The following is a 22,286-nucleotide window of genomic DNA, read 5'->3' as shown; positions in this document are numbered from 1 at the left end:
GGCTATCTACAGGCTACTAAATGGCACAGTGACTGAGTGAGGTACTCTAATAATTATGTCACCTTTTACATTCATCATGTCCATAGAGCCCATCAAGAATGGAACTTACAAACTGCTTAACGCTATTCATGCATATACCAGCTAAATTTAACATGTTGTTGTTGTTGTTGTTGTTGTTGTTGTTGTGGTCTTCAGTCCTGAGACTGGTTTGATGCAGCTCTCCATGCTACTCTATCCTGTGCAAGCTTCTTCATCTCCCAGTACCTACTGCAGCCTACATCCTTCTGAATCTGCTTAGTGTATTCATTTCTTGGTCTCCCTCTACGATTTTTACCCTCCATGCTGCCCTCCAATACTAAATTGGTGATCCCTCGATGTATCAGAACGTGTCCTACCAACAGATCCCTTCTTCTAGTCAAGTTGTGCCACATGCTCCTCTTCTCCCCAATTCTATTCAATACCTCCTCATTAGTTATGTGATCTACCCATCTAATCTTCAGCATTCAAATTTAACATATCAAATCAGAAAGGAGGTGGTATGTTGAAAAAGTTGCTATTTGCTCAGTTCCGTTGCCATGTGGCGTACATCATCTACTGTGGCACAGTGGTTATAGCCACTTTCCAACAACTTGTGGGTTATACTGGTTTGATTGATGTCTCCTAAAGTTATTTATCATTTAACACTTATAATTTCTGGAAGGTTCTGTGACTGACTTATTTATGGACTGGTGCATTTTACTACAACATTCTATGTAAGTACAAAAAAAAGCACCTTCTGCTGAGACATGCAACAAAGTTCTGTGTGTACTTCATGCATGGTCAGTAAACGTGGCTTCAGTGTGAAGGGTTGGTTCTTGTGAGTATTAGTGTTAGTTCATAACTGGTACTTGATTCCAGATTCTGTGTGACAAAATTCAGTAGCTGCTATTGGTAGCCTGATATTTACCTGGTAACATTACCCCTTCATGCTGAATGTCATGAATTTGCATCATACCACCGCTGTGCTAATAACTGGAAAGTTAACTGTTTTTGAGTGCCAATGCCAGTAGATGCTGATTCTGTGTGGAGCTACCAATGCTTCCGACAAGTGCTGCATTCTCCTGAGTGTTTTGGGTACCTCTAAAGCACCACAGTTTTTGATTTTTATCTTTCATCTAGAAATTTATTCAGATATTAATGGATTAATAATTTGATTACATTAATAATTTTCAAATCTGCAATTAAAATAATAAAATACTTTTGAGTTTAAAGCCGCATCGAATACTAAATAGTTAGCCACTTGACGTGGCTTGAAACCTAATAACATTATATTAATGGATATCACCATGAAAACATGCATTCATAAATAGTTATCTAAAATTGTACCTAAAAACAAAGATGATGTGACTTACCAAATGATTATAACCATATCGTTATCTAAAATTGTATATACAAAAATGGTTCAAATGGCTCTGAGCACTATGGGACTTAACATCTATGGTCATCAGTCCCCTAGAACTACTTAAACCTAACTAACCTAAGGACATCACATAACACCCAGTCATCATGAGGCAAAAATTGTATATACGAAGTTATTACAATACATTATTAATTATCAAACAGCTTTACTGTGAACAGTACTACTTGCCAAGTAGGTAACAGAATCAGATAGTCATATAATTCATAGTAAGAGTGGCTACAGAGGTATGATTTGTGTGTGTGTGTGTGTGTGTGTGTGTGTGTGTGTGTGTGTGTGTGTGTGTGTGTGCATCTACAGGAAAATTACTTTTGTGAATTGTATCATGACAGTGCATTATCACAGATCAGCTGAAACTGATATTTACTATTAGCACAAATATCATTAAGGCATAAATGTATCAGATTGAGAGTGTAAGAATTCCAAGACCCTTAAAAATGCCACTGCAATGTGTGTTGTCATCGACTTTTCACACGAGTTCTACTGCTCTCTTCTGCAGAAGAAGTACTTTTTAGTGCACTGCACCAAAAGAAATTCTATGAAACAATGGAGAGTGAAACTGTGCACAGTATCATCATCATCAGCAGCAGCAGCAGCCAGTTTGATCACTTGTGATGTCGCCTCTTCGAGTCGGCATGCAACATATGATCCTTGCAGGTTCTCCCATTTCTGCTGATCTTGAACTTCCCATTGTCGGTTCAGTCAGGCTATCTGCAAAATATATTGTACCAGTAATACAGCACATATATTGTATTAAAAGCCTTTCTTGAAACAATACGTACAACAGTGGCTATGAATCTTTGACAAAAAATCCAATATAATACAACATTTTACGATTATGTTATGTTGCAGATGAAAGTCATGAAAAAGGTAGTGGCAAACAGCATGATCTGGATCCAGGAACAAAGTCTGAGGGAGAAGAGGATTCAAGCCTAGTTGCAACAGCGAAAGGGAAGTCAACTCTAGGGAGAACACCAAATCACCTTACTCTGAGTTCTACATCAACCCTCTCAGCAGGAAGCACTGGAAGCCAAGCAAGACTGATCCAATCATCCCATCAGCCTGAGAACTACCAGCCACCAACAGTTAAAGATTTAGGTAAGCAGTCACAACTGCTCAGACCACCTACAACTTTACCACAGCCCACTTGCCTGCAGTGTTACCTTGCTGGCAATTACAAAACTGTATGAGTGTAAGAGAAGCAGTAGTGATTGCACATTAACCACAGATAGACGCACTTACTTAAGTCAATAAAGTATTTCATGTGGATATACTTAGCAGTTTACTGGCATATTTTGTGAATTACATAAAATATTTTATTTGTATATTTTGTTAATTTATAATTAGTTTGTAGTTTGTAATGTTTCATGTGTATGTTGCCATGTAATGTATGGACATATTATACTGCAGCTCAATCATATGATATGGAGTAATATTGGCTTCCTCTTCTGGTTATTGTGTCTGACACTCCTTTCTCCTTGGATTTCTATGATTCATTTCATTTTTTAATTCATTTCAGTTTCTTAAATTTTTCATATCTGTTTCATTGGTAAATGAATTCTATACCCACTGTTAAAGAAAAATGTTACAATGTGATTAAAATTGACCTTCATCTTGAATGTATGATGAAGAGCTCATTCAAATTATCAATAAAAATTCATTACACTAAGTGCCTTTTTCTTTATGTTTGTGAAATCTGGCAGACCATTCAGGACAAATTATTCTTATTCCTTATTTCATGGTATTTATTTAACCGAACCAAATGTTTCTAATTGTTGCTATGACTTCTTAGACACACAAATCATTTTATGTTGGTAGTAACTTCAAACTCAGTATCTTTTGTTGTCACTATAAACAGCATCTATAATATATTTTCAGCATTTAATTTTTATACACTGTATTTGGGTATAATGTTTTACTTATACCTCACTCCCCCTAACAAATAATAACAAAACTCGAGTCTGTATGCAGTGAGACAACTTTGCAAATACTTTCCTCAATTTTAAAAAGACAAAATATAAGAAGCCTTCTGAGTGTGGTCACTATTGCTTAAATTTATCTGTGTATCAGATCATAACCACAGCACTTTGTAATTCAGTACCTAGTTTTCTGCATATTTACCATAATTATTCAATAACAAAAGACTCTTCTAAAGAATTTAAGCTACTGAGGTCGCAATCTTTAGCAAAGTTCTATTTTGTCCATCTGTCATATGAATAACTATTCGATCGGAAATTAATATCATGGAAGTTTTCATGGATTTCGAATTTGGAGTTCTTTTTTGGTCTGTCAAGCAGTTGCACTAAGTCTTCATGGGATAAAAATGTTACAGTGGTGGAGGGAAGAGTGAAAACTTTGTCACACAGATCACATGCTTCAGCAATTAAATTTTTGGGTTTACATGAAAGATTCTTTAGACAGCTTAGCTACAGAGGAACAGTACCACACAGTATTTTCCATGTTTTCATCTCGGTTTGTAACCATTAAAAAAATCCATCTCTGTCTTAGTTTCTAAAGAATATACCTTTTCTCACTCAAAAACTGCCAATTTTAGATGTCACAATATATGCCAGGTTTATCAGTGTGAAGTTCATTTCAGATAACTGTATGGAAAAGGCACTGAAGAATTCTTCAAGCTTAAAAACTGCTTAGGAGCTATTATATAATGCCACATGCGGTAGTGCATATTTGTCTGTTGTTTATGTGATTTTGTGGAAATTTTTCCATATCAATTGCTACTGCTTCGTATAAAGAATCAGGAAAGTTTCATGTTAAAATGTACAATATGCATGCTTAATTAAATGTATGATACTTAGATGCACTTATTTAAGATATACACATTTCACTTACAGTTCACAGTAAAAATGTACATAAAATTCTAAATAATATGAACTGTTGTACAGTATACACAGTGTTGTTGATAAATGTCTCTGGCTTACTTTAAAAATTAATGACAGGAAAATCTAATTTGCTCTGGCGAGGTTATATTTGAAGCTTTCATAAAGTCTTTAAATCTTAGGCTACTATGTACTTCTTGTATTGTTATGCATGAAAAACAAACTAGTAAGCCAGATTTAGCATTTAATAGCAATACAAGCAGATATAAAATTGTGAAGGCATTTAACAATAAAAATGTTGTTTTATCAGGATAAATTCTTATTTTTAATATTTGGTGTTGATAGCATAGCCTGCGCTAAGCTCTCTGCAAGTTTATGTCTTCATTCTGCAAAGACATTGCTCATAGACACTGGTTAGCTGAAATGTCTCTCTTTGCATAATCTGTTTGTGTAGGTAACAGAGCTCTAGATCATTTACTTTAAGAGTTATAGTGCAAACTGTTAAAGGAAGTATGTTTAATAAGATGTTTAATAAAATCATATTTGTTGCTTGTTTCACAGATGGTTCAATAGACACAGCTTATTTAATTTCTCATACTTATTGTAAAATGAAACATGTAGGTAAAAAAGTGGGAGTGCATTAGCATGTACAGCTGTAGAGTGGAAGTCAAAGAGCTGCACGCTGAATGTCAAATTATCTGCATTTCGTCGCCTTTCATAAAAAGGTTCATGTTATGATGCATACATTGTTCCAGTTATGAAAAATAGTTCATGTTTTATAAATTGCATCCAGTTACATACAAAACTGTACACAATTATTGAAATTAACCTGGCTTAAAACAAGTGTAGGGAAGTAAACGTCCTGCTGGATGTATTACGCATATAGGAGCTTCACAAAGAAAAGGTGTGTAAGCTTTTAAAGTTTGATATTGTTTCATTTGCTGTCATCACTGTTCTAAAAGTGAAGGTTTGCTTTGTTTCTTTAAGAAAAATAACATATTAAAATGAAAAACTATTTTAAATGGATAATTGTTTCAGTGGCAGGTAATTTTGTCCAAAAGCGAGTTTCAAGTTTACTGCCATAATCTCATAAATACATTACAGTATGCTCATCATCTAGAATTCCAGTCTTCTTAAGTCAACAAGTTTAACATTTAAGCATTCTGGAAGGATGCCTTTTTTTGGATATTTAGTGTGTGGCTTCATTGTCATTATTTGTTTCTTTCAATTTGCTGCTGCTCTTCTTCTGCACTGAGTCTACTTTACATGATCATAGTATAGACAGTGATCAAAACTTCTGAGCTGTTGCTTTAGTTTTCTTTAGATCTATTTTACCAACACACTGAATTTGTTGCAGTCCTGCATTTTTGTATTTATTTGTTGTTTCTGATATGACCTGATAACATTTGTGAGTAATTTTGAATCTGCTTTTAATCAGCATATTTAGACTGAGGCATTAGATGGGTATCTTGTGTTGCAGGACTAAAAGCAAATCATTGTACAGTCATTTGTATTCCAAATTTCACATCAATTTATACTACTCATCTGACATCACACTGAATCAAGGAATTAATTACAGTTACATACCTGTGGGATTTATGTTGTCTTGTGTGTGCAGTTTTTTTTTTATTATATATATTCCAGAGGCAAAACTTGAAAATATATATCTCAAAATGTACAAATGTATACAGAATATGGAAGTGTTTTTTTATGAGGATAGGACAGGTGGTCAGCTGTGACCAAACTGTAAACTTCCTTCTTCTGAAACTGAAGATGATACTCTACACAAATGTGAGGGTGTAGAGAAGTATATGCAATGGAAGGATGATTGCAAGCTTTATGAGTTTAACTGGAACATTTAAATTTAGACTTTTAATATTCGACTTCAGGGCAAAAGTGTGCTAATGGGATTTTTTCATTATATGTTTTGTTAAAGTCCTATAACATTAGCCAAAACTATACAGAGAAACAGAAAAGAATACATTTCCGGCGACTGAAAGATTGGTGTTGCAGAACAATGAAAGGAATCAAAAAGCTGTGAGAACAAGCCTAGTGACTCCCATTACACATCCTGGAGCATACAAAGTCATCGGCAGAAGAGTCTAAGTTATTATTCTTGTCAATTAAGGTTTTTTCTAATCAATACCAGCATTAATTTCTTTCTAGTGCATTTTCCTCAGGAGACATGAATTGGAAGATATGGTAGAGTTTTGATTTGGGTTATGACACACCTACATATCAAAGAACTTTCTTTATGAAAACGAAAGATCCATTTTTGAAATTGTGAAACAGAATTTTTGTCCATTACTTGCCTTCAAGAGACCAAAAAAATTTCATACTGCTTATAGATACTGTTTTAGCTTGCAGAACTGGTAGTGTCACGTTCTTTCATTTGTGTCTGCCAGCAGTACTAAATCTTTTACCCTCTGACTAGCAGTTCTCCCTCGCAGTTTCATAGTTTTTTCAGATCAATTTTTGAGTTCTGTGATAAAAAGATTTGCTATGCTAGGAAGATTCAAAAAGTATTTTTCTCACATCATTTACTTTATTAACCTTAGGTTATCATTTCAGATTCCACAGATACTCTACTCTCTGCAGTTCTGCTGTAGAATTCAATACCACCCCCTCCCCCCTCAAGCCCTCCCCCTTTTCTGTTCTCCTCAAACTTTGGCACTCACATCTGAACTCCTTACTACACTCACAACAATTTGTCTCCAATTCTACTTGTGTAAATGTAGTTACTATAGCATTAATATAATGCATATTACTGATGTCAAAATATTTTATCACTCCACATGGCTGTTACATTGTAGTTTGATTTCTGGTTGAATTTCATTTAGTTTACCTTACTGTTTTGTCTCATACACCTACCATTTCTATAGTTTTTAGTACCACCTGAAAAGTTAACTGAAGAGTCTAAAGCCAAATCAATAGGTGTTTATTTTTTTCCCTGTTTCAGTTCGACAGAAAGAAAAAAATATATTTTCTATAAAAATATTGTACTCTCATTAACAAGTTTGTACAATAATTAATACCATAATGGTATTGTTCCCTGACAAAAGTAATACTATATATGTTTATATTTTGTTTTCAAATACACGAGTTTTCTTTTAAACTATCTAAATTTTCTAGACTTTTTATTTCACAGGTGTCACAGACTATGGAAATTTTTTCTTTCTCATTTAAAAGGATAAATATTAAAGTGTACCTGAATTGAATCTCATTTCACATTAAATTTACTTATAATCATTTTTCATGTAAATGTCCTTTTACATATCTTAAAAATACAACAAAAATTTTGCCTGGGTAAAATAATTTTGATGGATTCTTCTCTCACCAAAAGCTCATTCCTCTAATATATGTTCATGATCAATCATTTTTTGGCTTATTGGGAAGTCAACAAGTACCCATTGTTTTGAAAGATTCTGACCTTAGTGAAAAGTAACCATTCCATAATGTTTGAAAGCTTATGCTTTAATACAATACATTCACATACAATGTACTTAACAAGATCAACTGACTGATTAAGGGGAAATTATCATTATATTATTAAGATAAAAACAAAACATAGAATAATAGTTAACTTTCAACACATTGCCTAGAATCCACAAAGACCGTTTTGTCTCTGGGAATATCAAAAATTATGGAAATGATAGACTGCTACTCACCCTAAAGATGACAGGTTGAGTTACAGAGAGGCACAACAAAAAAATTGTTACACATTAAGCTTTGGCCAAAGCCTTCATCAGAAAAGAAAAAATACACACACTTTCACACAAGCAAGAACACCTTACATGCACACAGTTGCTCAGGCCAGCCAGAGATAGCAGTCACATGTGCATGAAATATGTTTGCTTGTGTGAATGTGTGTGTGTTTTTATTTTCTGGTGACGGCCTGGCTGAAAGCTTAATGTGTAACAATCTTTTCATTGTGCCTGCCTGCAACTTAACATGTCATCTTTACAGTGAGTAGCGATCTACCCTTTCCATAATTGTTGATATTCCAACCTAGACTTTCCCCTGTCCTTTTTTGTCTATGGGAATGGTAATCAAATTTTCATGGCACCATAAACTGTGTCAGAGATTTAAACTCAACAATTGGCTTTTATGTTTCATATACAATGCCCTTTGCTGTGTACATACAGCATAGACCAATACAAAATTGTAGGCTGCCAGTATCTGTCTGCTGGTAAAATGCATTCTGCATATGGTTATTATTCAAGGTCAATCCTTTAGTTGTCTGACACCCTTTCCTCAGCATATTCTGTCAATCTTGTGTCCTTTTTGTCCTGTTTGCATATAATATAATTTTTGTGTTACAAAACTTCCATGTTAACATCTTTTGTATTGCTCAGTCTTTCCTCTTTTTTCTCTTATATTTCAATTGCATGTCTCTCTCCCCCCCCCTCCCCCCCTCCCCCCCCCCCTGCCCACCCACCCATCACACACACACACACACACACACACACACACACACACACACACACACACACAAAACTGTAAAAATATTCATTTTGGTTTGCCTTGTGCTGCATTCTTTGAGCATCTATCTTCTTATCGGTCTTTCAAGTTATTCTTTTATTTCACATACAACTGTTGCCATTGTGTTACTGCTCAATTAAAATGTTCATAACCATAAATATTTTAATTTCTTCAAAAGGTATTACATCATTTCCTGCATTTGATTGCACGGTCCTAAGCTATTGTTGGGGGTATTCTGGCTCATCCCTTTAGACATGCTCCCTCCTGTTTGTTCTGTTAATAGTCCTTTTCAGTTATCATGTAAATGAGCTTTAGTTCTGCAGCTGTAATTAATGATTGTGTAGTGTAGTTGTCCACCGTACTGGTATTTCTTCTTTTGTGTGGTAAGTATGGATTGTTCATCTGTTGGCAATCTCAGTGGGAATGTCCATTTATGATTTCTTTGTATACTTGTGACATGTTCCTGTTCTGTTACTGTAATTATTATTACCGTTCTTACTACTACTATTACAGCTACTAATACTCAAGGTATCCTGCATGAAATATTTTTGTACATAAATTGCAAGTTTGCTCAAACCTAAATGGCAGTTCATGTACTCCATATGCATTTTGTTTGTACACTTAATAGAAAACAAAGCATGTGTTCTTACTCTCCTGAATATAAAGGTGTTGTCTTCTGTATTTTATGTGAAATTTATAGTCAGTTTTCACCAACAGTGTAGTACTTCATATATTAAGATGCACATTGTGTATCAAAGCATGCTCAGGAGAAGAAAGGAGAAAAGAAAATTTGAAGAAATAAATATTCTCATTCCTTTTTTTTTCTTTTCCTTCCAAAAGCAATGATCTTTTTAAATTTAGGTACTATATTATCTTTCTCTATGTGAATGTGTGTAGTATTCATTGTATGTCTGATAAGAAAAAAGTTGGTGAAATAGTGTGACACCAGTGTGAGGATTTTAAGTGCTCATTCACTTTTAAAATCAAGAACTTTTGAAAGACAAACAAACAGGTCTATACATTTCTTTCAGACATATCATTACTTTACTTATCTCCGTATGACACAAACAGTAATTTCTGGAACTGCTAAAACAATTACCCCATCTGTTAGTGAGGAGGTATTGCTGGTGCCTCTGTTATGTGCATGATTCCCTTACCATGTAATACATGTTGAAATTTAAAAATTATTATGTAGAGTTGTTTCCCATGTTTAGTCTTACACTTAACTGAAAAGTTATTTATTTCTTATCATAACTTCTTGTCATTAATTTTTTCACTAAAGTGTTTCTTATCTTTTGTCCAGTTCCAAACTATTCTAATGATAAAAGAAATTATCACACAGAAATTACAACATATCAATTGTTTTAGGAGTAACAGTAAATTTTTTACAAGATAGTATTATAGGCTTATTCAAATAAAATGTTCCATATAACATGTCCCATTTTTTATTGTTTAGAATGAAATATCTTATTGGCTAGAATGTAATCCAAACAAAGACTTACAGAATGTGTTCATCAAAGACAAATAATTAAATATGGTATGTTACAGTTAGGAAATCATCTACTATGTTTTCTACAAGCAACAGCAGCAGCAGCAGTATGTGCATTACAAAACTCATACACAAATACCATATCAACATACTCAGCATTTGTGAATACATGTGGCATGCTTTAACAATACAATACAATTGGCTAATAAATGACAATCACAATCACAGTTGAAAAATTCTGTTATGTAAACTCAGTCACAATTTTTACAGCCTGAACTCTGAAATAAGTAAATAAATTAAAAAGACAGTTGATGAATAAATTCAAAACAACTGGAGTATGAACGCATGAAACGAAATTTTACCTGTGTGTACAATTGTATCCGTTAAAAAGGGCACATCTTATATGGGATGTTTTATTTGAACTAGTCTGTTCTACCAGCTCCTAAAATATTTACTACTAGCCTTTTCCTTGTAGCTTTGCCTGCGTAAGTGTTCAATACAAGTCCTCCCCCCTTCTACCCCTCTTCCTCCTTTGCCCATCCATCTCACCTTACCACCTCTACCTTTCTATCTCCTCCTCCCCCTCTTATTGTCCATCCCCTCCTCCCCCTCCCTCTGACCACATCCCTATCTTCCTCCCCTCCCTCTGACAATCTTCCTCCCCCTCTCTCTTTCCATCTCTGCCTTCTCCTTCCCTCTGACCATATCCTCCTCCTCCTCCTCTCTCTTTCCATCTCTGCCTTCCCCTTCTTCCTTTTCCACCTGATCACTGCCACTCTATACCTTCCACCTTCATGTATCTCCCCTTCCTTCTCTCTTTCTGTCCAATTCCTCCTCCCCCTCTTACTGTCCATCCCCTCCTCTGTCCATTTCACACTGTTCCTAGTCATGCTGATCGGCACATGTAGCCCGGCAATATGAGTCAATATAGTAAGCCGATACTACTCCCACAACATGCCTGTCTTGCAGGGCAGGCAGTACATCACAGGCCTGAAAATCATTTTAAGCTCCTGATCTACAGGCCATCATATGAAGCAGGTCGATAAAACAGGCCAATGCTATTCCAACACAACATGCCTCTCATCACGGGCAGCCAACATATTGGGCTCCAAAAAATCATCCTTGCTCCTGCAAAACAGGCTGATTTGACAGACTGATACTGTTCCCATACAACGTGCCTTTGGGCAAGGCAGCCTATATGCCAGTAGCTGGAAAAAACACGTTTTTTTTCCCATATTGCCCCTCTTATTGGAGGTGGGAGGCTGCTGATAATCATGAGGCTTGCTGCCTCTGTGCCAAAATTGGTTGAAATCAATCCAGTAGTTTGGGAGGAGATCCCGGATGACACACACACACTCTGCCTTTTATATGTAACAGTTTTATTATTCCTCCTGATACTATATATATATATATATATATATATATATATATATATATATATATATATATATATATATATAGAAGGAAACATTCCACGTAGGAAAAATATACCTAAAAACAAAGACAAAGATGATGTGACTTACCAAATGAAAGTGCTGGCAGGTCGACAGACACACAAACGAACACAAATATACACACAAAATTCAAGCTTTCGCAACAAACTGTTGCCTCATCAGGAAAGAGGAAGGAGAGGGAAAGACGAAAGGATGTGGGTTTTAAGGGAGAGGGTAAGGAGTCATTCCAGTCCCGGGAGCGGAAAGACTTACCTTAGGGGGAAAAAGGGATGGGTATACACTCGCGCACACACCCACATATCCAGCCACACATATACAGACACAAGCAGACATATTTAAAGACCAGTGTCTGCTTGTGTCTGTATATGTGTGGATGGATATGTGTGTGTGTGCGAGTGTATACCCGTCCCTTTTTCCCCCTAAGGTAAGTCTTTCCGCTCCCGGGACTGGAATGACTCCTTACCCTCTCCCTTAAAACCCACATCCTTTCGTCTTTCCCTCTCCTTCCCTCTTTCCTGATGAGGCAACAGTTTGTTGCTAAAGCTTGAATTTTGTGTGTATGTTTGTGTTCGTTTGTGTGTCTGTCGACCTGCAGCACTTTCATTTGGTAAGTCACATCATCTTTGTTTTTAGGTATATATATAATAGAGGGAAACATTCCACGTGGGAAAAATATATTTAAAAAGAAAGATGATGAGACTTACCAAACAAAAGCGCTGGCAGGTCAATAGACACACAAACAAACACAAACATACACACAAAATTCTAGCTTTCGCAACCAACGGTTGCCTCGTCAGGAAAGAGGGAAGGAGAAGGAAAGACAAAAGGATATGGGTTTTAAGGGAGAGGGTAAGGAGTCATTCCAATCCCGGGAGCGGAAAGACTTACCTTAGGGGGAAAAAAGGACAGGTATACACTCGCACACACACACATATCCATCCGGCTTGTGTCTGTGTATATGCGGATGGATATGTGTGTGTGTGCGAGTGTATACCTGTCCTTTTTTTCCCCTAAGGTAAGTCTTTCCGCTCCCGGGATTGGAATGACTCCTTACCCTCTCCCTTAAAACCCATATCCTTTTGTCTTTCCTTCTCCTTCCCTCTTTCCTGACGAGGCAACCGTTGGTTGCGAAAGCTAGAATTTTGTGTGTATGTTTGTGTTTGTTTGTGTGTCTATCGACCTGCCAGCGCTTTTGTTTGGTAAGTCTCATCATCTTTCTTTTTATATATATATATATATATATATATAATAGAGGGAAACGTTCCACGTGGGAAAAATATATTTAAAAAGAAAGATGATGAGACTTACCAAACAAAAGCGCTGGCAGGTCGATAGACACACAGACAAACACGAACATACACACAAAATCTAGCTTTCGCAACCAATGGTTGCCTCGTCAGGAAAGAGGGAAGGAGAGGGAAAGACAAAAGGATTTGGGTTTTAAGGGAGAGGGTAAGGAGTCATTCCAATCCCGGGAGCGGAAAGACTTACCTTAGGGGGAAAAAAGGAGGGAAAAAAGGACAGGTATACACTCGCACACACACACATGTGTGTGTGTGCGAGTGTATACCTGTCCTTTTTTCCCTCCTTTTTTCCCCCTAAGGTAAGTCTTTCCGCTCCCGGGATTGGAATGACTCCTTACCCTCTCCCTTAAAACCCAAATCCTTTTGTCTTTCCCTCTCCTTCCCTCTTTCCTGACGAGGCAACCATTGGTTGCGAAAGCTAGATTTTGTGTGTATGTTCGTGTTTGTCTGTGTGTCTATCGACCTGCCAGCGCTTTTGTTTGGTAAGTCTCATCATCTTTCTTTTTAAATATATATATATATATATATATATATATATATATATAATAAGAATGAAACTTCCATTTTAAAGTGTAAGAGGCCATTATTACCCATATTACTTGGAAATACAATATCATCTGTATACAAAGAACACAAATTTAAATAAAACTAAAAATAAAAAATTATGGAAAACAGGAAAAATGAAGAACTATTTTTTCTCAATAATAGACAAAATCTCACTCTGGCCAACAATGTGATAGTAAGTATGCAGCAAGAAATTTCATCTTGCCTGAGAAAGTGTAGAAGAAAATGCATAAAATGGTTCTTCGTTTAGTAACTGTATTGTAATATAAAGAAATAAAGGCAATATATGCAGAACACAAAGTTATTAGATGTAAACAGTATCAGTAATATAAAACAGAAAATTGCATTATTAAAAGAAATGATACATTGCTAAGCAAACATTGGCTGTTCCTCAGAGAGTGTAGACTGCTATATGTATGTTTTGAGTGATGCTCAATTGAGCTATAAGGTGTAAGGAATTCGGTGGTCATTTTTGTGTTTCTCCAAGCCTCGCTACATGTCTTTGTTGGAAAGTACAGCCTGTGTTGCAGTGATTAGTGTGGATTTGGCCAGATATATATATTCAGAAGACATATTGCAATATTTTTGTTAAATAATTGCTTCCTGGGCCGTTATACAAAGTTATGAGGATGCATATGCATGTATTGAGAGGCCGGAGTTTCGAATTTCTTCTTTTAAGATCCAAAGCATTTATATTTTCATAGCATCTTTTATGTAAACTGCCCTCTTATTCTAAATGTAATAAGTTTTACATCATCTGATAAATCGGCATCCTTATATTATGTGGTTTTGTTACCCAATTATGTTTTCCACTGCCACCAAAACAATAATTCCATTTACAGTTTTTAATCGTGGTAATAATTTCTTTTAAGAACTTAATTATCAGAAGATCAATTCTGGTAATTATTAACCTGCAGCCCTCTTAAAGAGTAAGCATGGCTAAAAGTTGTAACTAAAGTTTAATCATATGAGATTTGCTCTTTCATGACTACTTAAATGTTTTTTGATAAAATGACAGTAAAAGATCTTATTGGAAACAAACTATCCTTCACGCAAAAAGTCAGTTTACCTGTAATTTACTAAAATTATAACACATCACACATGTTATAAAATTTTACTTTGAATTTTTTGTTTTTGTGTTGGCACTGAGGTGTAGATACTTCCTGTGTTATTTTGATGGTGAAGAAATATTCATGATTATTTTCTTCCTCCTGAAAAGCTCATAGAATGTATCCTATTTTTCATTTTAACTATTTAATGTCTGTTGGTTTTCAACAATCTTAAAACAGTGATGTTCACTACAGAGTTCTTAAATCACAAAAACCCTCAAAATTTTGTTTCTTTAAAGAAGAATGACTATATATTAAAATGAATAAGCAAATAAAGCTGAAAGTTAACCAAAAGATTTTGGTTTAAATTGTGTTTAAATAAGGAGCTGGATAAGTGAAATATATCATCATTCACTGTCAGAGAATGTCTGTCAGAAGAGATTATTGTGACATATGATACCTAATAAAAGTTCTGCAGTTTTTCAACTTTATCTACTCTTTGATATGATTCCTGACAGTCTCTTATAAAGATAGTGTATGGAACTTGGTAACATACATCCTTGTTGTTTTTCCATAATCGTGGCCCATTCAAAATGGTTTATAATTTTATCATCAGCATTGTTATTAAAATATTATCCATTAAGCTCCTTGACTTATAAATATCATTTGTATAAAACCATCCACATGAAACTGATGGTTTCTAAATTTTACAATGATTAAAGATTGCACTCCCAGTCACCATCAAATATGCAAAGGAAATAGAAACACACATGGCTAGCATTTATTATGTATCTAAGTAAATAAATATGTAATTCAGGTTCTTTATCTTTGAACTTTTCAAGGTTAACTGAATCCTTGCTTAAGATAAAAAAAAATTCTTACCATGTTAAATAAATTTACAGTTGGTTAAGCACCAATAAATCAAAACCAAATGTACACATACATATATATTATTGAGGGAGTAATTTGAAAATGAGTTGCTGTTCTTGTTTAAAAGTTCCAAATATACCAATATGTTTGGCATAAAATATGTATATTTAAGTAATTTTCAAAGACATAGTAAGATATATTCAGAGATAGAACATCATTGTATAAGAATTAATTTCAGAAGGAGACAGACAATATCAAGGGTAAATAATGCCATGAAAAGCTGTATAATTTTCAAATGGTATCATTTATGTGACAATATAACCAGTACTTCCATTTAAACCAATCTCTTACTGGTTGACTTTCTCATTGTAGGATCACCCGTGTGGAAACCAAGAGACATGGTAGGCCTAGGTGAAGCAACCACACTTCCTCGAAAGGGTAAATCCTCCTCTACCTCTTCTTGTTCTGATAATACAGCTAGGGACAGAGAACGTTGCTTAGTGTTTGATTACCCAACTCCAACTCGCAAAGCAGAAGGCCAAAGCAGCACACATGAAAATGCGTCATCAACATCTTCAACCAGTGCACAGCAGCCATGAAGAAAGTCGAGCGCTCGCATAGGTAAATTGCAGTATTAACATCAGTCAAATGGCTCAGCATATCTTAATAATTTGCATGCACTTCCAATGAATCATTCAGCATAGACAGAGGACATGAGGCTGCTCAAACATTAATCATTTGTTGATTCTGTTAGATAATGTTAAATTATTCTGATCCAAAGATACAGGGAGCAGGATACCATTGCTGAAATCATACAAAATTTAAATTAAATCTTTGAATAGTTCAGTAATAAAGGTTGTTATGAAAGAAGCTGAATGATTCATTAAAAATAATGTGACCATCAGCTTTAATAGACTTTTTTGTCTCTGGGAGCATTTGGCATATTAGATAAACTACGGAAGTGCAAAACCATCATGTTTTGGAGTAAAATTATTAAGATTGTAAACCATAAAATATCTGCTAAGATAAGTAATGCTAGAGCATTACAGCCATTGCGAGCGCACTGAAAAATATACTATTTTCAAACCACACTTGGCCTATCAGGTAACGCACATAAAAAAAGGTTTGATTGTAACTGCTCAAATGTGTAAAACTAATTCTTTATCTAGAACATTCCACTGGGAAGCTCTGTTTCGATGATTTATTGCATTGTTGATTTGTAGCAGCTGCTACTTACTGATAAGTGAATTATTGGTTCACCAACAACCTGGTTCAATATGTTTTCTTGAGTCTGTTTATTTAGAATTACTCTAATGTACATTTAAGACAAAAATCCCACAGCAAAAAAGACTTATCATTCTTTAGTGAAAAAGTGATTTTATTTGTGAAGCAATGTATTGGAAATTTGTCATCACATGTAAAATAATTTTTTACAAACACACATCAATCTGAAATGTGGAATTATTTATATGTTATGCTATTTTCTCAGTTGCATTCCATAAATCATATTTCAGTAATAAGTCAAAGATTAAGTATGAAATATCACCAGTTTTATTAATTATTTAAGGAATAGAAAGTATGTTAGGTTGTGTTGACCAGGAGAAACTGAATGTGTTCTTGGACGATTTCTTGTGTAGGAATTTGCAGATAGATGTGTGCTAAATTATGCATAAAATTTATTTATTGAAGATAACTTACCTGCTTTTAAGAAGTGTAATGTGCCAAATTTGTTCATAATTTGGGATGTATTGTTGATATTAGTTGTAACTGTTATCAGGGAAAACAATGATAATTTATTGAATTTAGACCTGTATTTTTTGTTTTGACACAGAATACTCAAATTTATTTTGTTTCCATAATCTAAATGTGCAACAAACATGTGAATCAGTTGCTAAATGGATTAATATTTTTGTTAGCAGAATGAAGGGAGCTTAGCACAACAAAATGTTAAAATTCTTATGTGAATATGAGATTTTATAAGATGACTTTCTCAAACAAGCCTTGTGGCTAAAACCTGGAGAATGTAGAGCTTTAAATATGGGATGTGAGTCTTGGTAAGAAAGATACTATATTGAATAATATGTATGAAACCAGGGATTAATTCAAAATAATAATAGGAACAATTGCAATATAATTTTATACTCTGTCAGTACCTAAGCCTTAGAGGGGTGTGAATTGAGAACTTAATGAAAATATAAATAAATGTAATTGCACAATTATACATAACAGACACTATTATAGAAAACTTATCATCATTTATTAATGGTCTAACACATTAAAATACCAGAAGCCCACTGTTGAGCATTGAAGCCCTTGATTAGAAGAATTTTTTCTATTCAGTGGAAAGAAATTCCTGTTAAAGATAAACCAAAGTTTAATAGTATGGTATATGTATAAATAAAGATCATAGTATAATAAATATATACTCATAATATTTCACTTTTCAAAAGTTTTGTTCAGGTTGTACAAATCTGTACAGTAAAATTTGCTATGTAAGTAATGTGGAGTCATAATCATATCATTACACACTAACAAAGACTGTTATATACAACACTGGGAGCTTAAATATGTGATGTCTATTCACATCTCTCCATGTAAGAGCATGGACTTAAGACTATCACTTTCAAGAGCATAAAATCATATTGTCACTGTCATCCACTGTTAATATTTAATTCAGTTTCATTCCGCAACAGTATTCCTGTAGCTCCCATTTCGATGCTTACATTGAAACCAATGTAAGCACATTTTGTACTCAGTAATTACAAAACTGAAGAGAAACTTAACACTATTGATTAATTGAGAATTTAGAGCCAGCATATTACTCAACCCTTAATTTTTTTCTTCCACTCAACTTCTTTATATTTCTTAGCCCTTAGTCCCACGGAATTTATGTGAGAAACGGCTGTTTTAAAAAGGAATTTACAAAATCAGCAAATAGAAGATAAACAGGTGCAGAAAATCAAGATGTAGTATCTATTTTGTATGTGATGTGAGAGTCCATTTCCTGTAAAATACTGTTGGCAGTGATAATATCCTTCATATATTTGTGATACAGAAATATATGGAAAGCAGTAGCATACACAAAATAAGTCTTTCTTTTTAAGGAAATATAAAATTTGGCAAATGGACAAATCTTAAAAAAGATGCCATAAATGTTGACTGTTACTGATTAACAATCATTAACAAATATTATTCTGAAATCAAATCCAGGAGATGTATGTATTGTTAAATCTTGGATTTTTAAAGATTATTCGTAAGTATGTTACAGAAGGAGTAGTTTAATTTTTAGGATTGTTACCAAATAAGAAGGGTAAATTTAATTTAAATCAAGTCTGAAGTATGTAGCACTTAACATGACAATGATCTGTGCAGGACAATTTGTTAGTGTCTTGCACTATGCATGATAGGGCCTACATAAAATTGTGTGCATCAAGCACCTGTTGAATTACCACAAAGTATATCTAGCTCAAATTTGGAATGGTATTTTTTCCTGTAATTTAGTGAAAGGCAAAGAACTGTAATATCCTGAGTATTACATTTAGCTTTACTATAATATGCTGTAAATTTGGATTCCTGTCCTTTGTCCTACCCAGTTCCTTTCTTACTGAATTAATAATTAGCACACAAAATCCATATTTCATAATTTTGTAAATAGTGTAAAGCATCTCATAAAATCATTTCATACATTACAAGTGCGAAAGCCATAATCATTTAAGACATATGTTGTTCACTCAGAAAAGTAATTCAATGCTCAGAAACACCAGAAGAGAAGAAAAAAATGATGCAATGATGTCATAATGAAGAAAATAATATTATTTAAACCATCCAACTCCTTCTTTTTTTAAAAAAAAAAAAAAAAAAAAAAACATGTAATATGAATCACTTGTATTCTGTGAATCAGTCGAAGTGTTTCACTTACATCTTTTTATTATGAATTGTTTTACAGATTTACAGTGAGCTTGAAAGTTTTGCATTTTGTGTTTTGTGTGTTTGATTTATAAACATATTCATTAATTACATTATATTATTAAATGTTACAATATCAACCACCTTTTGCAGATTCATGTTACTTTGATTTCAAATTAGTTGTTTTTGTGTCACGCAGTATTATCACTTGTTCAAGAATGTAGGAAATATATCATGTGACTAATACATATTACAACTTATGTATAAAGAAGCATCAGGGTTTGTTTTTATAGCCGATCTGCTGACAAAAGTGTTTCTGAAAAATATTGATCATAGTAAGCATTTGCCATATATCTGTTGCACAAAAAAAGATTTATAAAGTGCCAGTTTTTTTAACTTTATGTGGTTCATCCTTCATCTCAAGAATTTCACACTCCAGTACTATTTACCTTTCTGTAAAAGGCTTATGTTATAAAAAATGCGATCAAAAATACTCCAACATTAAGGAACGTTATGGACAATATACCTTCTCACTTTCAACAAAATTTGCTTAATGTGTGCAAAATGTTTTATGCCAGAAAGGATGTACCCTGAAACATCATCTTCATGTCAGAGAAATAATCAATGCTCTTCAGGACATATTTCTGAATTCTGACAGTTTTCTGCAACAATTACAAGAGACAACATTGTGCACACGTCTTGAACCAGTGGTAACATAAATTTAAGTTTCAGTGCTCATAATATTGTTGAATTACTGAGTTGTACCATTAATTTCACTTTAGTTATACTGACGAGAGTAACAATCAATGTCATTATATATTTCCACAATGCCCATTAGTAGTTTTTTCTTTCATTTTTCCTGCCTCGGTAAAGTAATTTGTGCATTTGTTAAATCTCTTTGAAAATAAAAAACACACTTTAAAAATGTTGTACAATGCTCAATATATTATTTCTCAAAATTTGGCTATTATTTTTATTTGTGTGCAATTAATAAATGAATAGGGAAGTAAAACATGGGTGTAATACAATGCAGTACAAATGAGTTGACATTCATCTTTATGCTGTTTGTGCAGTTAAAAAAAAGATTTTATTTCTAGTTTTTCATGACAACAGTGCCAGCAAGAAAATGATTAAATGATCTGGATTTGTATAAAGAAATAATTAACTGATCACACTGACATTATATGCACATCATTTTGATACGAACATTATAAACTACATGCCCATAGCTCCTCTCTTTACTTGTTATATTAAAATATAATTATTCAAGATTTAACTGCCATGTGTTGTAAATTATGCAATCTGTCATACTAGCTGTATGAATATTTTAATTCAATTAAAACAGAGAATTTTTGTCTTTGCATAATTAACAAAATAGAATTGAAGGTTATCTTGTTATTTCCGAATATTTAAAGAAATTGAGAGCTTCAATTAAATATAAGTTAACATTAATAAGAATCAGCCTTTGTGAAAATTATTTTATGAACTATAATGAGTGAAGTCAGAATTACTGGAACTTCAGACACTTTGCTCAGAAGTTAGTATCTTTTTGCAATATTTTAAGATACCTCTTAGCTAATCTCATAATCTGTAAACACAATATTGAACTACTGTGGTTAATTTCTACTCTTTGACAATCATTATGTTGCCTGAGAGTCCAGATAAAAGATGATTAATTAATTAATTAATTCACTCATTCATTTGTGATACTGTCATGAGTGAAGTATGTGTTTAATCAAACATACAATTTTTTATCAAGCAAGCTTTGATTACTGTGTGGTGATTCCTTAATTAGCTATAACCACTGAAATTTAAATTGCATATTTTTAATTGCAACTCTTGCATTCATACAGTTTAACTTTTTATTTCTGTGCATTCAGATTTTTATCTTTATTTCAAAACAGTCGTTTGTTTCTATGAATAACATTGCTATTTTTTAAACTTCAATTTCTGTGATAGTTTTCCACCAATTCTACAGTTGTGTAATCTAAAGTGATGAATCAGGTTGATAGATGATAACCAGAACGTCAAAATTCTCATGCAACACAATGTTGTCAGTTAGTTTTGCTTTTTGTGGTGCCATAATAAATGAAACATAAATTATTGTGTTACTGAACCAAACTCAGTAAAGCAGTATTTTTCATATAATTATATACATTCTTTCCTGTTGCACAAGTAAAGCATCACATTCATTATTATTTGTTTCATCAGTTTGTGTTTTTGGAGCAATAAGAAATCTATCTTCTATTTCTGTTTGATTCCCAGAAATGTATTTTAAGAAAATAATGAATGAAAAATTCAAGTTTTAATGTGTTTTGAGATTGATTAGTAAAAGTGAATAGCTGATGGTCTTTATATCCAAATTGTGAGTTTGTGTGTGTGTGTGTGTGTGTGTGTGTGTGTGTGTGTGTGTGTATGTGTGTGTGTGTGTGTGTGTGTGTGTGTGTTTTTGTTTGTGTGTGTGTGTGTGTGTGTGTGTGTGTGTGTGTGAGAGAGAGAGAGAGAGAGAGAGAGAGAGAGAGAGAGAGGATGATAACAGTTTACTTTAAGGAGTTAGATAATGATGGCATCACAAAAATTTTAATTTGTTATTGTTTGTGACAATTCAATCAAAAATGAGTGAGAAACATGTGGAAGAAATACACATTATTGGAAAATTCTACACTTCCACATCATTGTAGTTATACTGGAAGAAGGAAAGCGAAAAACAGATGCCTTGTACATAGTATATGTAAAGCTTTAAAATAAATTATAATTGAATGTGTGTGTTTGGTCTATATTGCATTTCCATGTGGAATCCCGTGGTTTTCATAAAAAGTTTTACATTGAGTTTCAGTCTGAAAGTGAGGGTGGAGTGAATGGAAGATAAAAAAAG

The 22,286-nt window shown here is 33.8% G+C and overlaps 1 protein-coding gene across 1 annotated transcript in view; it reads left to right on the top strand.

Annotated features, from left to right (window-relative positions):
- LOC126100239 (protein still life, isoforms C/SIF type 2) overlaps positions 1 to 21,939 on the top strand; it is a 939,475-nt gene extending 917,536 nt beyond the window's left edge. The window contains exons 19-20 of the mRNA XM_049910820.1: positions 2,309 to 2,554; positions 15,878 to 21,939. Of these exons, the coding sequence (XP_049766777.1) occupies positions 2,309 to 2,554; positions 15,878 to 16,104 (473 nt within the window). The 3' untranslated portion in view covers positions 16,105 to 21,939. The remainder of the gene's footprint in view (positions 1 to 2,308; positions 2,555 to 15,877) is intronic.
- The last annotated feature ends 347 nt before the right edge of the window (positions 21,940 to 22,286 follow it).

Source organism: Schistocerca cancellata, chromosome 9, assembly GCF_023864275.1.
Source record: "Schistocerca cancellata isolate TAMUIC-IGC-003103 chromosome 9, iqSchCanc2.1, whole genome shotgun sequence".
In the NCBI taxonomy this organism is placed as follows: domain Eukaryota; kingdom Metazoa; phylum Arthropoda; class Insecta; order Orthoptera; family Acrididae; genus Schistocerca; species Schistocerca cancellata.
Note: the sequence above shows the minus strand (reverse complement) of the source record. Positions and strands in the feature narration are given on the sequence as shown.